The sequence below is a fragment of the Phoca vitulina genome, unplaced genomic scaffold (genome assembly GCF_004348235.1).
Source record: "Phoca vitulina isolate PV1807 unplaced genomic scaffold, GSC_HSeal_1.0 scaffold20, whole genome shotgun sequence".
Classification (NCBI taxonomy): Eukaryota; Metazoa; Chordata; class Mammalia; order Carnivora; family Phocidae; genus Phoca; species Phoca vitulina.
In genome coordinates, this window is record NW_022589723.1 from 32,848,122 (window position 1) to 32,864,805 (window position 16,684).

General features: G+C 41.4%; 1 protein-coding gene across 1 annotated transcript in view; it reads left to right on the forward strand.

Moving 5' to 3' along the window:
- Positions 1-16,684, forward strand: part of IQCH (IQ motif containing H) — a 206,262-nt gene that overhangs the window by 14,217 nt on the left and 175,361 nt on the right. The window contains exons 3-4 of the mRNA XM_032417798.1: positions 1,008-1,102; positions 9,418-9,535. Of these exons, the coding sequence (XP_032273689.1) occupies positions 1,008-1,102; positions 9,418-9,535 (213 nt within the window). The remainder of the gene's footprint in view (positions 1-1,007; positions 1,103-9,417; positions 9,536-16,684) is intronic.

Below are 16,684 nucleotides of genomic sequence, written 5' to 3' on the forward strand. Positions count from 1 at the left end.
CATGGAGCACTGGGTGTTATGCACAAACAATGAATCATGGAACACTATATCTAAAACTAATAATGTAATGTATGGGGATTAACATAACAATAAAAAAATTTAAAAAAAAAAGTACACAGGGACTTCATCATTATAGATGGGTTGAAGGGCAGATAATATTTAGACCAGGATAATATTTATTTATAAAACAAGGATCTGGAGGCACCTGGGTGGCTCAGTTGGTTAAGCATCTGACTCTTGATTTCAGCTCAGGGCCTGATCTCAGGGTCGTGGGATCGAGCCCCATGTCAGGCTCCGTGCTCAGCGGGGAGTCTGCTTGAGATTCTCTCTCTCCCTCTCTCTCTACCCCTCCCCCCTGCTCTCTCTTTCTCTCTCAAATACGAGGATCTATTAGCACATGGGTCCAAATAAGGACCATCTCCATCTTCAAGACCTCGAACTGTCACTGTCCCTGCTCTGGCCTCAGACTTTCACTCTCCCACGTTGTCAGCTTCACAGCCCAGCTCCTCAGGCTGTGAGAAATGTGGCGTGTTTTGTTGCCTCGTCAAACTGGCCCACCATTGTCCTAGATTACCTGACAGTGAGAGGGCTGCACCCAGCTGGAGTCTTTGGGTTGGCCATTTTAAATAATCTGTTACCTAAAGGCCACATTCTTGCCCCAGATGCTTGAAATCCCTATAAAGGAAAGACATTACTCCATATCCATCCTGCCTAGTAAGCTTACCTGGCTAAGCGATTTACTGACTATTGTGCATAGTTTAATTTGTGAAGAGTGCTACAGGTCATTCAAGCTCTGAGCCTCAATTGTTTATTATGCTTTTTGGGATAGTTAAAGTCATTTAGCCTCGAGATGACCAATGATAGTTTAGGCATGCAATAAACGCATAGCATGTTGTGTCTTTTGGCTTAATTACACAATTCAAAGCGTTATCCTAATGAAATAAAGTAAATTAGCTGAGTATCTTAAGTCCACTATAATGGCCTAAACTTTAACTTTTCTGTAACAGATTCACATTGAGAAGTATTTAAATGTTGTAAACCATCATGTGTTAACGACTCCTATTGATGACGATCATTTATATTCTTCTCACGCTTCCAAGTGGTAAGTAAAAGAGCCATTTTGGGGTCCAAAATAAGTACAATAAAAAAATAACTTTTCCCACTCAGGTCAGATGACCATAAAGATAAAATCTTCTTGGCTTTGTTCATATCCATGCTACGAATTTCAGTAGTTTTGTATAAGAAGGTAGTGGCAGCATTTGAACTTTAATGAAGTTTATTCCAGGTTACTCTTCTTGCCTTCTAATACTTGACACCATGACAATTACTTCAGAGTCCTGGTTTGGTGTTACTATTTTTTTTAGTAAAAGGTATCCAAAATTCAACTCCTAAAGGAAATATTTGTAAGTTATGATAGCTGAAAAGAACAAACTATGAGGCAATTACAGCCTCAGAGAACCAAGCAGAAAGGTTCAGGCAAAGACCTTTCTTCTACAGTTCTTCTCCCTTGCCAAGGAGTGTCCTTGCCCCTTATTAGGCTCTGGAAGAGTGAAGGAAGACTTCACTATTCACTGGGGCATGGAACTGGCTACCAGAAGTAGTTCTTGGATCCTTTCTCTCCTATTCAAGACAATATTAAGATCACTGGCCTCCCGGCAGAAAGGTAGGAGCCTGGCAAGTTTGTAGAGCCTTGCAAGCCTGGGGGAGTTTCTCCATCATGGCTGTGAATGTATGCTGCTAAATTAGCACATGCAACTTGAAAATGAAATGATAGGAGCCAGGTCGAAAACTGGAGAAAAGTCCAAAGGGGTCCTGCCTAGTAAGCTTACCTGGCTAAGCGACTTTAAAGTAAGCAGGCAGGTCCTGGGAGTCACAGGAAGTGGCTCAGGGAGGAAGCTAAGCAGCAGCAGGAGATGGAAATGGAAAACAGGAGAGTCAGGAGATCAGGGACTGTTGTCTGTGACCGGTGTATTTCCAGGTCGATAGTCACACCGGACTCTGCACTTGCAGGGGTTCCCAAGAGACTATCATGAATAGACTTGGCCTCAGAGTCTACGTTCTGTTGGGAGTTTTCTATGCAAAGCTGTTTGCAGAACCCAGAATTCCTGCAGGTTCTTATGCCCGGGGGCAGTGTGACTGGCCGATTTATTGCATTTTTCTTCTGAGGTTCCATGACAAAAGTCCTTCTAATACCCAAGTAAGAAGGTGGTTTTCATTATTGATGGCAGGACTCACTGAGGGACAGGTTGCTTATCTCAACACTGCTCAGGAGGCCAGAGGAGGAGACTTAGATTATCAAAGTCTTGAGTTGGAATAAGCTGGACCTGGCCTTTTATCCCACATGGCTGTTAGTTTAAAAATTGGGGCATGAAGATGTCCATCAACAGATGAATGGATAAAGAAGATGTGGTATATATATACAATGGAATATTATGCAGCCATCAAAAGGAATGAGATCTTGCCATTTGCAACGACGTGGATGGAACTGGAGGGTGTTATGCTGAGCGAAATAAGTCAAACAGAGAAAGACATGTATCATATGACCTCACTGATATGAGGAATTCTTAATCTCAGGAAACAAACTGAGGGTTGCTGGAGTGGGGAATGGGATGGGAGGGAATGGGGTGACTGGGTGATAGACACTGGGGAGGGTATATGCTCTGGTAAGCGCTGTGAATTGTGCAAGACTGTTGAATCTCAGATCTGTACCTCTGAAACAAATAATGCAATATATGTTAAGAAAAAAAAAAAGAAGATAGCAGGAGGGGAAGAATGAAGGGGGGAAATCGGAGGGGGAGACGAACCATGAGAGATGACGGACTCTGAAAAACAAACTGAGGGTTCTAGAGGGGAGGGGGCTGGGAGGATGGGTTAGCCTGGTGATGGGTATTAAAGAGGGCACGTTCTGCATGGAGTACTGGGTGTTATGCACAAACAATGAATCATGGAACAGTACATCTAAAACTAATGATGTAATGTGTGGTGATTAACATAACAACAAAAAAAATTTTTAAAAAATTGGGGCATGCATCCATAACATGTATTTATTTATAAATTGTATACTTACCCTAGGGAGTGAATACATTATAAAATACACCAACAAAGAAACATTTAAATAATGAGACAAAGAAGATTAAACAATTTAAAATATTTTACTTTATTAACAGCACGAAACTTTCTTTTGCTAAAAAAGGTTATTAATTATAATGTTCTGGTTGCTTTATCTTGTTAATCACGATGGCTTTATACTGACTGTAGCTAATAACCCGAAACACACTCTGTGCTTCGTGGAGATTCAGCACGGATGCTGGTTGAATGGGAATCCATAGTTCAGTTAGTCTTCTGGATAATTTTTAAGTTGGTGGTTGGGGGTGGAGATTTGGTGGACTCTTCATGAGTTTGATTGGTTTATCATCATTTTTGCTCTCTAGCGTGGCTGAAGAAAAGCTCAGGCTATGAGTAAGTGTCCATTCTGGCATTTTATTTTTCACTGGTGCCCATTTTCACTGGCTTCAAAATACAGTCTGTTTTTTTGCAGGAATCTTTTTAAGACACCTGTCCATTTTCTCAGGCTTGAGTGAAAATTAATGAATAGAATCCATGAACTCACTCTACGAGTAAACTCCAGAACATTCTAACGCTGTCAAAAAACATCACACAGACCTCACTGTTCATGCCCTTGTGGTTTGGAGTCTCCACTCCCAGGAGGCCTCCAGAACCGCAGGGGACATGACCACAGGAGGGATCCAGGGACAAGCTGAATATTAAATAGTAGCACAAAGTAACTTCTTATTTTTATTTATTCTTTTACATATTTCTTATTTGGTGTAAATAGAAGTTCTTATACTCTCCTCACACAACCAATGGCATTCTTTTATGGATTGCCTGAGATGTGGGCATCCTGTTTGAGAGACCACAGGTCTAGAACGACGGTTCTTAAACTTTGGTTTGCAATCCTCCTTTGCCAGCCCCCAGATGGTCCTGGAATTGGCATTTTAACAAAGAGTCTTGGTTGTTCCTAATGCAGATAATTTGTGCTTAGAATCCCCAGGACAAGCATAACTCCCTGGAATCAGTATTCTTTTGGCCACATAGAGGGTCTGCCTCTGTATGATCAAGAGCCTGGTCCTGGAAATTCAGCTCCCCCATTGCTATGAAGGGTTGGAGTAAGCCTCTTGCACTAGGAATGAGCCACAAGTGGGACCTGGCAGTCAGGGCACTGTCACCGTCTGCTTATACCGTGAGTGTGCTGGAGTGTCAGAGGCCAGGAGTCCAGAGAAGCAGCTCTTTCTGAGAGGGGTGCTATATAATAAGGACGGTGGATCCCCGTTGCTCCCTTGACAGCAAGCACAGTTGCTACGGGTAGACTGAGAATCAACATTGTTCAGAGATATGGGGCTTCATTCCATCTATGGCAACCCAGGAAATCAGGAGAGTTCATGCCAAATGAATTCCAATACTGTCCCTGGATATACCTTAAAAAATGATTTAGAACAGGCCAGATACAATCATCATCTTCATTTTCATCATTATTGTGAATTTCATCATTGTCACCAACAGCTTCATAACACTTGACAGTTTGCAAAGGACTTTATTTTACCCTATGAGGCAGATATTTAACCTTTCCTTTTAAAGATGTGCATCCTGAGAGTCACAGCAGGCCCGGGTCGCACTGGTCGTTGGTGGTGAGGCCCAGACTCAAGTCCAGTCACCTGTGCGCGATCGAGCGCTCTCCTACACCATGGCTGCCTGAAAACCAAGAAGTCTAATTTTCACAAAAGATGGTTTTCTTTTCAGCAAGAAGGGAAAATCTGGTCATTTTGTCCAGTAGAAACAAAAACCAGGAGGGACACAAAGTGATAACAACTGATGCCAGCAAATGCAAGATTTTCCCCGCCGTCATGCAGAAAACAACAACGAGGACATTATCAAGAGTGGTCTATTTTCTCCAAAGAGCTCAAAGAGCTTTTGTATTGTTTTCAAAATATGTTCCATTACTATCCCACTTTGGCAGTGATTCTTCTATGTCAAAATGTCGTTCTTCCTCTCACATGATTGGCTTTCACGGATTTTATTGCTCATAATATGTGCTCACACTGCTCTTAACGACCATGCTTTGTTATTGACACTGGGAGGGTGACTCCCATCTGTACCCACACGATCAGAACTGCACGGAAATCTTCATTTTATATTCTGTTGTGCCAGTGTTTGAGAAGGGGGAGCAAGAACAAAGCAAATAGATAATAGTGAGCATCAGTGAGAGGGAAAGAAGAGGTTTGTATTGCGTGGTGAGTGTCCATCAGAAGGTACATTTTCCTCAGTTGATGAAGCATCCCAGAGCCCAACCATTGTGGGCTGCTACACAGCGGTACGTGAATCCCACTTGTGTAGACTGTGACTACGTCCTAGTCGCAGGGAGAGGTGAAGCACAGGGAACAAGATGGGAACGCCTGGTGGTCTGTGTGAAGGGTTTGTGGAGGTTAACTGTTCTTTCCATTTCTCTGTGGGTTTGAAATTTTTTTAAACCAAAAATAAATTTTTTAAGAAAGCAGTATAAAATGAAAAACAAACTGGGAAAACATCTGCAACAGATAGGACACAAAAATTGCTAATAGTCTTTTAAAAAAGAGCTCCTGCCAATACAAAACAAAAAACAAAAACTTGACATAGAAGGACATCAACAGACTACTCACAGAGATAGAAATGCAGATAAGCAGTAAATATGTGAAAAATGTTTAATCTCATGGGGAAGCCAGAGAAATGCAGAGTAAACAATATATTATTATATTTTCTTTACAAATTAGCACAACAGATCATTTAAACCATCCTCATACTCAGGGCTGATGAGGTGGCAGTAGGAGGGGAATACTTTGATTCTACCACTGAAGGAATAAGTTGGCCCAAAGTCCTTAAAGGCAATTTTTCAACAGGTGCGAGAAGCTTTTTACAATTGTCATTTTTTAATTTAGCTGTTGTACTTCTAGGAACTTCTAGGAAATAAGAGAGACACGTGGATCTCTGTATAAGTTTGTTCACTTCAGTGTTCTATTTTATAGCAATAAATGTGGAAATACCTTCAATGTTAACAGTTAAAGCATGATTCAGTCTATAGCACATCTATGTGTGCATTGCATAGCTATTAAAACTGATACTGTCCGAGGGGTGCCTGGGTGGCTCAGTCGGTTCAGTGTCTGCCTTTGGTTCAGGTCATGATCCCGGGGTCCTGGGATCGAGCCCTGCCTCAGGCTTCCTGTTCAGTGGGGAGTCAGCTTTTCCCTCTCCCTCTGCTCCTCCTCTACCCTCCTCCCCTGCTTGTGTGCTCTCTCTAATAAATAAAATCTTTTTAAAAAGTTTAAAATTAATACTGGCCGAGAAATTTTAATGACATGGAAAAATCCTCACAGTATATATTGAGGGGGAGAAAGCAGGATGCAAAATTGTATCTCAGTTCAAACTCACTTTTTTTTTAAGACTTTATTTATTTATTTGCGAGAGAGAGAGAGAGCACAAGCAGGGGGAGCGGCAGGCAGAGGGAGAAGCAGGCTCCCTGCTGAGCAGGGAGCTGGATGCGAGATTCGATTCCAGGACTCCAGGATCATGACCTGAGCTGAAGGCAAACACCCAACTGACTGAGCCACCCAGGCATCCCTCAGTTCAAACTTACTTCTAAATACATAATGCGCAGAAGTGAAAGGAAGATGGTGTAGACATACTTGCCCCTATTCCTTCTGATAAATACAGCTGTAAAGCCTGGATATTATATACAAAACAAACTTAGGAAGACTTAGAAAGAAGGCAGGCCAGTTAGGGGCCCTGGGACCCAAGGAAGGACATAATGGTGAGGCCCCTGGATTTTCTTTTTGCTTTGTGTATCCCTTTATTGGTCTATATTGTTCCTTCTCTCTGTAGAGCTTCTTATGACATTTCTTACAAGAGAGGTCTCTGGTGACAAATTCCCTTAATGTTTGTTTATCTGAAGAGGTCTTTATTTCCCCTTTGCCTTTGAAGCATAATCTCACTGGACACAGAATTCCAGGTTGGTGGGTTTTTTCTTTCCATACTTCAAATAGTTCACTCTCCTCTCTTTTTGCTTGTATGGTTTATGAAGAGATGTCTGATACAATTTATATCTCTCTTCTATAGGGAAGTTGGGTTTTTTCTTTGCCTTCTTTTAAGATTTCCTGTTTGTTTTTAGTTTTTCATAGTTTGAATAGGATATGCCTAGGTATGGTTTTTTAGAATTTATCCCAGCTTGGTATTCTCTGAGCTCCCTGCATCTGTGGTTTAATATCTGTCATTGGAAAATTCTCATCATTACTCAAGTATGTCTTCTGTTCCTTTTTCTTTTTCTGATATTCTCATTATGTGTATGTTATACCTTTTATAATTGTCCCACAGTTCCCAGACATTCTGTTTTGTTCATTCCTCTTTCTCTTTGCATTTCAGCTTGGGAGATTCTATTGATGTTTCTTCAAGCTCATGGATTCTTTCCTTGGCTGTGTCCGGTTGATTAATAAGCCCATCAAAAGCATTCTTCATTTCTTATGGTGTTTTTGATTTCTAACATTTCCTTTATATTCTTTGAGTTTCAATATCTCTACTTACATTATTACATATCTGTTCTTGCATGATGGGGCTACTTTTTTCCACTAGAGTCCTAGCTTAATTAATCACACTGATTTTAAATTCCTGGTCTGATAATTCCAAAACCTCCTGTCCTCGTATCTGATTCTGATACTTGCTTTGTCTCTTCAGACTTTTTTCTGGCCTTATAGCTTTCCTTGTCATTTTTTTGAAAGCTGGACATGATGTATTGGGTCATAGGAAATGAGGTAAGTAGGCCTTTAGTAGGAGGTAAGTAGGCCTTTATCTGGCTAGGAGTTGGGTTGTGTTTACTGTAGGTGTCTGAGGCTTCAATTTCCTCAGCTGTCTTTGCCTTTGTGTCCCCTGTGGTCTTCGGGTTTCCCTGGAAACTTCTTCCTAAGTAGGTCTGAGCCTTGAAGTCCTCTCATCTGCAATCCTCTGTTATACTGAAGCCTGTAGATGTAGTGTGCTGGGGGGAAGCATTCAGTGCTCCTTGATCAGGCCCCCCATCTTCCCATGGCCCTGTGCCCCCAGACTGTTACCTTCACAAGTTTGTCTTGGCTATTCCCCCTCTTAGGTGAGGCAGGAAGCCTGGAGGGGGCTGGAGTTAGTTAATTGCCCTTCCTCAGGTCAGATAATAATTTTCCTTGAGAGCTGGCCTTTAATACAGAGAACAGAACGAAGAACAGAACCCTCTGGGATTAGTCTGAAATGGTTTCTGTTCCCTCCCCACTGCTAGAGGCAGCAAGGGATTTTCTTCAGTCCTCACAGCGAGAACATGGTGGGGCTTCTAGAGGTAAAACTCAGGAAAGTATGCCCCCTCCTACCCCCCCGCCCCCCACCAAGCCTTGACCCCTCAGAATTTATAACACTCAAGCTAAGGCACACTGAGCCTCTGGCAGTTTGTTGAGTGGAGTTTAACTGTTCTTGCCAATCCCAGCTCCAGCAGTAGACTCCCTCTCTGAGGCTTTATCCAGGTCTGTCTGTCTCTGTGTCTCTCCAGTTTTCAGGGCAGTAGTTTTCCTGTGACTTCAATTCTCTGATAGATCTAAGAAGAATTGCTTTTCCATTTCTTCAGCTTTTTCTTATCACCCTCATCCTCACAATACCTTCCAAGCTCTTTACATGTTGAAATGAAACCAGGAGCCCACAAACTGCCTTTTAACGATAATTTCACAGATGTGGGCATCACAGTAGAGTCAAGAGATTGAGTCATTGTGGTTGAGTTTAAATGATCTTAATTATGTTGACCGTTTTAAAGAACGGGGATCTGCTTTCCAATGAGAAGTTTTAAGACATACATTACACACACAGTCGTTCTTACAATTTTATTTTGTTTTTACACTGCTCTCCCATGGAGCTGCCCACTGCTTAGTAAGGAAGACTTTTAACCGGCCTTTGATCCTTAGTCTTTGCAGCTCTATAAAATAGAAGTTTAAGGAACATAAGTGCTAACTGCTTAGAGACCAGCATTTTGAATTTATTTAACTTTGGCTATTCTGTGATTTGGCATTACAAAATAAAGTATGCTGTATTTTTCTCTACCAAGAAATGTTTATAGTGTAGTAATTCTGTCAGTTGTGGGTCATATAACCTCAGCCAAACATAAAGCTTTTTATTCATGCTATAGTGGTCATTATCAGACTCAGAAGTTCTTATGCTTAATAAAACAAGTGCAGATTAATAGTGGTAAAAAGGCTAAAGTTGGTTTACTGTAATTACCAATGGAATAGTTCCTGTAAAATCTAACTGAACTAGGAAGCATTGTTTTAAAATTACAGTCTGTGAAGATAAATTCAATTTTAAATTTTTTCTTTCTTTTTTTAAACTTAGGTTGCTTCCAGCTGTAATTGATCAGAAATCATTTATTTTCCCTCTAGAATCTGAGGGTAGACTTTGGCAAACCCAAAGACAGCACAGTACATTTCCACATGCCTTTCCGAGAATAAAGGTAGGAATAGAGACATCCATAAAGACAGAAAGGGGATGAGTGGTTGGGGAGGCTGGGCGGAGGAGAGACTGGGGAGGGACCTCTGATGCTTATCAGGTGTCTTTTCGGGATGGTGAAATGTTCTGGAATTCGATAGTGGCAATGGTTGCACAATTCTGTGGATCTCCTGAATACCTTTGAACTGTACACTTTAAAAGGGTAAATTTAAGGGATATGAATTATGTCTCAATAAAGCTGTTAGAAAAAAAAACTTTTTTAGAGTAAAGGCAGGAAATTTACTTTGTGTTCTAAATGAGGGAACATGCCACTGTTGTTTCAGATATGTTCATGGCACGGTCAGTTTCTACCACACAAGAGCTTTCTTCAGAAAGCAAAATATACCAAACCACAGTGCGTTCATGTTTTTAAATTAGCAATAATCACACCTCAGATAAACCAGTGACTGCAATGCTTCCACATGCACAGCTAGAATTTTTGAACAGAGCCCTCCAAGGGAAGGTTTCCAGGTGGCAAGGGCTAGAGCTCAAGAGGTTACTGATTTCGCTTGCTGGGTGCTCTTGGCAATCGGATTCCTGTTCCCGATTCCCCAAAAGTGGGAACAGCTCACCTCCCATCAGGGCTTGAGGAACACTAACTTGATTCACCTTCAGAACGATCCTAGAGTGACGTGCTCTTGTTGTCTTCATTTCACTGATGAAGAAGCCAAGATTCAGAAATGTTAAAGAAATTGCCCAAGAGGACACAGCTAGTAAGTGTCAGAGGCAGGATTATGTACCCAGAAATACAGGGATAACCACTGAGGTGGCCCTTTTTAGATAATAGCTTTGCTGAGGTATAATTAATATACCATAAAATTCACCCTTTTTAAGTGGACATTCAGTGGCTTTTTGTATATTCACTGATTTATGCAGCCATCACACTGTACCCTCATTAACGGGTAACGGTGTCACCCGTATTTTTCCTCCATCACACTTGACAAAATCTGTAACTAGATTTTTTTTAAATGTCTGTTTTCCCAGTAGAATATAAATTGAATGAGGGCGGGAGCCGTGTCAGTCTGTTCACTGCCATATATCCCCAGGGGACTCTCGATAAATGTTTGTTGAATGAAGATACGAGACCACAGGGCCCACCCCCATGTCCAGTCAGTCCTGGCTCCACGACCTTCCCCAAGCAGCCCGCTCCTACCTTCTACACTGCCCGTCCTACACGGAGTCTGTCCGGCCACATCTGTGGAGTATTTACTATGTGCCAAAAGCACTGTCAGAGGCACATGGGGACGAATGACGCCAGGTCCCTACTCTCAGAGCTCACGTTCTCTTACACCGTGAGAAAGGGAGCTTAAATGTCTCCCCACCCTTCCTATTAAGTCTCTGCATCTGTGAAATTTTTTTTTCCTCCAGAATCTCAGGAGGGTCACTGCTGGTCCACAAGTAGAAGATTAGAGCTCTCTGGTTTGTGGGGACAATGAAACAAAATATCTAAAATTAGGACTATTTAGAATGTATAGCTGCTATTATTATTTCAGAAAAAAATAAAACTATGGCCCAGAAATTTATCTTCCCGAAAGAGTTTTGAATCCTGGCAAATGATCACAACGATAAGAAATCTTATGCGCTGAATACAACCCCAGAATTCTTTTAAATACTCTGAGCATGCGTGAGCTCCATTTAAAAGGGGCACGGACTGTTTCCTACCCTGGCTTTACCTCCAGGGCCTAGATCCCTATCGTTGTTTTATTTCTAATATCAGTGACATCTGCTTAAAAATGCATAACCGCAGACACACACGATAGCCCTGATTTTGCGTTGTAAACTCACTGACAGACAGTGCTGTTCCGGCAGCTGTTCCTGCAAGCCTGCTCCACCAACTTCAGAGCTTGTATTATGAAGTCGCAGTGACATCCAGCTGGGATATCACCACCTTTAATTGCCCACTGCCAACCCTTTCAGCTGGGTAAACCCCAGTCGCTTCTTGCAGCTCTCTTTCTCCAAAGTAGATAACTATTTTTGGAATTCCATTTCACACCAAAAACTTACATGACAAACCATTAGGAATTGCTCAATTATAATTAAAAGTCATAATTAAGAATTCTTTGGGGGCACCTGGGTGGCTCTGTTGTTGGGCGTCTGCCTTCGGCTCAGGTCATGGTCCCGGGGTCCTGGGATCGAGCCCCACGGCGTTGGGCTCCCTGCTCAGCGGGAAGCCTGCTTCTCCCTCTCCCACTCCCCCTGCTTGTGTTCCCTCTCTCACTGTGTCTCTCTCTGTCAAATAAATAAAATCTTTTTTTTAAAAAAAAAAAGAATTCTTTGGACAGCTACATGCACACAAATGAAACTGGACCATTTTCTCACACCATACACAAAAATAAACTCAAAATGGATTAGTGACCTAAATGTGAGACCTGAAACCATATAACTCCTAGAAGAAACCAGGCAGTAATCTCTTTGACATCGGCCTTAGCAACGTTTTCCTAGATATGTCTCCTCAGGCAAGGGAAACAGAAGCAAAAATAAGCTATTTGGATTACACCAGAATAAAAAGCTTTTGCACAGCCAAAGAAACCATCAACAAAACACCAACGCAACCTACTGAATGGGAAAAGATATTTGCAAATGGTTAAGGGGTTATTTAAGTATTTATTTATACATTTATTTATACATTATACTAATAATTATACTTATTAGTATTAAGTATTTAATTACACAATTAAACACTAAAAAAAATGGGCATTCCATAAAAACATTAAAAAATGGGCAGAGCGCCTGATTAGACATTTTACCAAAGACGACATACAGATGACCAACAGACACACACAAAAATGATCAACATCACTCATCATTAGGGAAATGCAAATCAAAACCACAATAAGATATCACCTTGCATCTATCAGAATGGCTAGAATCACAAAGAGAAGAAACAACAAGTGTTGGCAAGGATGTGGAAGAAAGAGAGCCCTCACGTCATGTTTTGTGAGAATGTAAATTGGTACAACCACTGCGGAAAGCTGTATGGAGGTTCCTCAAAAAATTAAAAATAGAAATACCATATGATCTAGTAATTCCACTATTGGGTATTTACCTAAAGAAAATGACAACACTCATTCAAAAAGATACATGCATCCCTATGTTTATTGCAGCATTATTTACAATAGCCAAGATATGGAAGCAGCCCCAGTGTCCATCGATGAATGGATAAAGAATGGATACACACACACACACACACACACACACACACACACACACACACAGTGGAATATTACTCATCCCTAAACAAGAATGAGATCTTGCCATTTGTGACAGCATGGATGGGCCTCGAGGGTGTTACGCCAAGTGAAATAAGTCAGAGAAAGGCAGATACTATATGATTTCATTTACATGTAGAATCTAAAAAACCAAACAACTGAAGAAATACCAGACTCTTAAATACAGAGAATAAACTGGTGGTTGCCACAGGGGAGGTGGATGGGGGATGGGTGAAATAGAGGAGACTAAGTGATACAAACTTGCAGTTATAAAAAGTAAGTAAGTCGGGTTGCCTGGGTTTGTTAAGCATTTGCATTTAGCTCAGGTCATGGGATTCAGACCTGCATTGGGCTCTCTGCTCAGCAGTGAGTCTGCTTGTCCATTTCCCTCCCTGCTCCCTGCTCGTGCTTTCTCTCTCTCGTTCTCAAATAAAATATTTTTTAAAAAAGTTAATAAGTCACAGAGATGAAAAGTACAGCATAGAGAATATAGTCAGTAATACTGTAAAAAAATTATTTTCTTTTACATTTGAAAAAGCCATATTGTGATGACTTTTCTTCACAGTGTATACATTTGTTCTACCTCAGCACCAGCTCAATCCCTCTTTGGGGCTCCTTGGACTATAGGCATACCTGTACTCGTAACAGATAAGGAAAGGATTTGAAATAAAATCAACAAAGGAGGAAGTAGGGGGAAGAAGAGAAGGAGAAAAAGTTTATAGGTTTATAGGCTAAGAGAGTATTTGATTTTCTTGTTGTATCTGGTAAGCAATTCCTACACTGTTTAGACCAAAGGACCTACTTACAAACGTGATACAGTGGTATGTTTGTGGAGCAGGGAAGATAAACCCAACCCATTGCTTGAGAACTATTCCCTATACTAATTCCATAAAATGGATTCCTTAGCAGTCAAACATAAAAAAAATACTGTGATCTAATACAACGTGGCAATGTGCAAATCTGTGTCTAAGATGGGAAGGCTCTGATTTTGTGAATTTGGGTCAAATTCAGAAAATGATTTTCAAACTTGGATCAAAGTGAAAGTTTTGAGGACTTTGGACATTATGAAGAATAATATGGTGAGAGATGAAAGCAGGAAAAAGAGCAGGTAAGGGTTGCTTCCCAGACTGTTGCTGTGAGTCCTGCCTCACGTAGTGGTGGGTGGCCCATGAGGTGGTAGTTAGCCTGCCACAGAGCAGAGCAGGCAGAAGAGAGCGCCTCCGTGAGCCGACCCCGCCGTGAGCTCCGTCTTCTCCCAAGAGCGGCGGGTTAAAAAAATACCGCTCCTTCTCCATGGCTTTTTATTGAAGTGTTTTAAAATACAGACCTAATGACATCTCACCCCTCAATGCTTTAACATGCATCTTTTAAAGTGAGCATATTCCAATGTGCCCATAATAACATTATCACACCAAAAAAAGGAACAATAACTTGTGAATATAATAAATACTCAGGTCATACTCAAATTTCCACAATTGATCCTCAAATGGCTTTTACCAATCCAAACCTGAATCTGCTAAGATCTATTCATTGCATTTGATTATTTTTTCTTAAAGCTCTAATAATCCAAAGCAGAGAGACTCTGTTCATTTCATTGCTGTCATTGGTGCCCAGCCCAAAGTAGGCTCTCAAGAGAGGACAACATCATGGTTAGAAGTATGGGTTCACATCCTGGCCCCACCACGTCCTACCTGTTCCTTAACCTCTCTGTCTGTGCCTCAGTTCCTCATCTGCAAAATGGGCATAAGGATAGTCCCTACCTCATAGAACTGCTGTAAGGATAAATGAGTTAACAGATGTAAATGTTTATAAAAGTGCCCCATATGTGGGTGTTATACAAGTGTTCATTCTTACTATTTGCTGATGAATACTTGGCAACCTTAATTATGTACCTAATATGTGACAGACACTTTAGGCATCAGCCCAACCTCTCTGGTCTCATGGAGTTTACATTCTAGTTGGGGTCGGGCATTCCTTAGGAAAAGAAAAATCATTTGCGAAGTAAATACATATGTAGTATGTTAGTTGGTGAGAGAAACCTGGGGAAGGAACATAGGGGTGTTTGATGGTCTCCCTTGTAAGGTGACACTTGAGCAGAAATCTGATGGACGTGACGGAATGTCTGGCTATTTGGAGGGGAAGAGCATGCCAGACAGAGGAAACAGAACACGTAAAGACCCTGTACTGCAATACAAATGATGTGGAAATGGGGTTTGGAGCAAACGGTCAAGAGAGAATTCTCAAGACGTCTTTGGTGCAAAATGGTGGTATTATTAAAGCAAAGGGACAACACCAAGGGGCAGAAAGAGCTGCACTGGGATTGTGAGGGGTGGCCCATTATATATTTTCAAGTTGGGAGGGAGTTAGGGATAGCGTAAGTCTTTAAGGAATTTTGGAAGCAAGGTTTCCAGGACCTTGAGGAGCTAGTTGTTGTTAGGAAAAGGTCATTTATTACTGTCTAGTAAATCTTTAGTCATGAGACCTTCAGATGTGTATCAGTAGGTCATATGCTTGGACGATGATTACTAACATATATCTCGGGGGGGGATAGAGAAAAAGGAAGTTTCCAAAGGAATTTTTATATGTTAAAGCAGACTTATAGGATCCTGGAGGTTGGGATGTTAAGTTAGGATTGCCTTTTGCCCTTAGCAAAGTATCAACATGGAAGCAGCTGAGTTCCTAGAGGAATGTCCCTCTGCCTGTCTCAAGGACTAGCCAATGGGCTGTAGGCAGTAAGGAAATTCAGTTGTTTCTTGTGCTTTGTTTCCCACATCATAAAGAGCAAAGAAGCTGGAGGGGAATATGCAGGGGGAGGGAAGTAGGAAATGTGGGAGGGGGCGAGATGTGGTGGACCATTGTGAGGACTTCGGATACCTCTCTGAGTGAGACGGGAAGCCGCTAGGGTCTTTTCCTGCTATGAGGTAGAAGGGGAAGGGCAGCAGTGGGGGGACCATTTAGGAGCCTGTGTGGGCCATGATGATGAAATCCTAGCTCATCCTCACAACATTTGGGGGAAAGGAATTAATCATCCCTGTTTCACAGATAAGGAAATGGAAGGTGGGAGATGATTCTAATTTAAAGCAAAGTGACAGCAGAACTGGCATTCAAACACAGGTGTATTTGACCTCAAAGTTCTGGACTTTCCTCCTTGTTAAAAAATACAAAAACTTGAGCTCCCTTCCTGTGTTTACTACAAGGAAATTTACAACAACAACAACAACAAAAAGCAGGATAGACTCCTGATTTGGTTCACAAATGGCCCTAACTATCCCCAGAATTATCCTCAGGTATGTCCCTCCAAACTTTCCCAGAGAAACTTCTCAATCAACGCACCTGATTAAGGTGACCTTTTTCACTTTCTGATTTGTTACAATAATGTTAATGTTGCAATTATGAAGCCACATTAGAATTATTTATAATACATTAGGATACTTGAACATATGCAATACTGTTTTACTGTAACCGGTTACTATTCAATTGGCTTACACATACATTTTAAAGAGGTTTATACTTTACAATGTACAAAAGCTATAGCTAATGGGACAGATGATTAAGTGTGGTATTTGGGGCTATTTCTATCAAAAGTAGGCATCAAAAATAGGCTCTTAGGACTATATCTTTTTTTTTTTTTTTAAGATTTTATTTATTTATTTGACAGAGAGAGACACAGCGAGAGAGGGAATACAAGCAGGGGGAGTGGGAGAGGGAGAAGCAGGCTTCCCGCGGAGCAGGGAGCCCGATGTGGGGCTGGATCCCAGGACCCTGGGATCATGACCTGAGGCAGATGCTTAATGACTGAGCCACCCAGGCGCCCCAGGACTATATCTTCTAAGAATATTGTTTCTATGGGAAGAATCGATTAGCTACATATTTATAACTCATGGCACCTTCTCCAGAAACTTAGG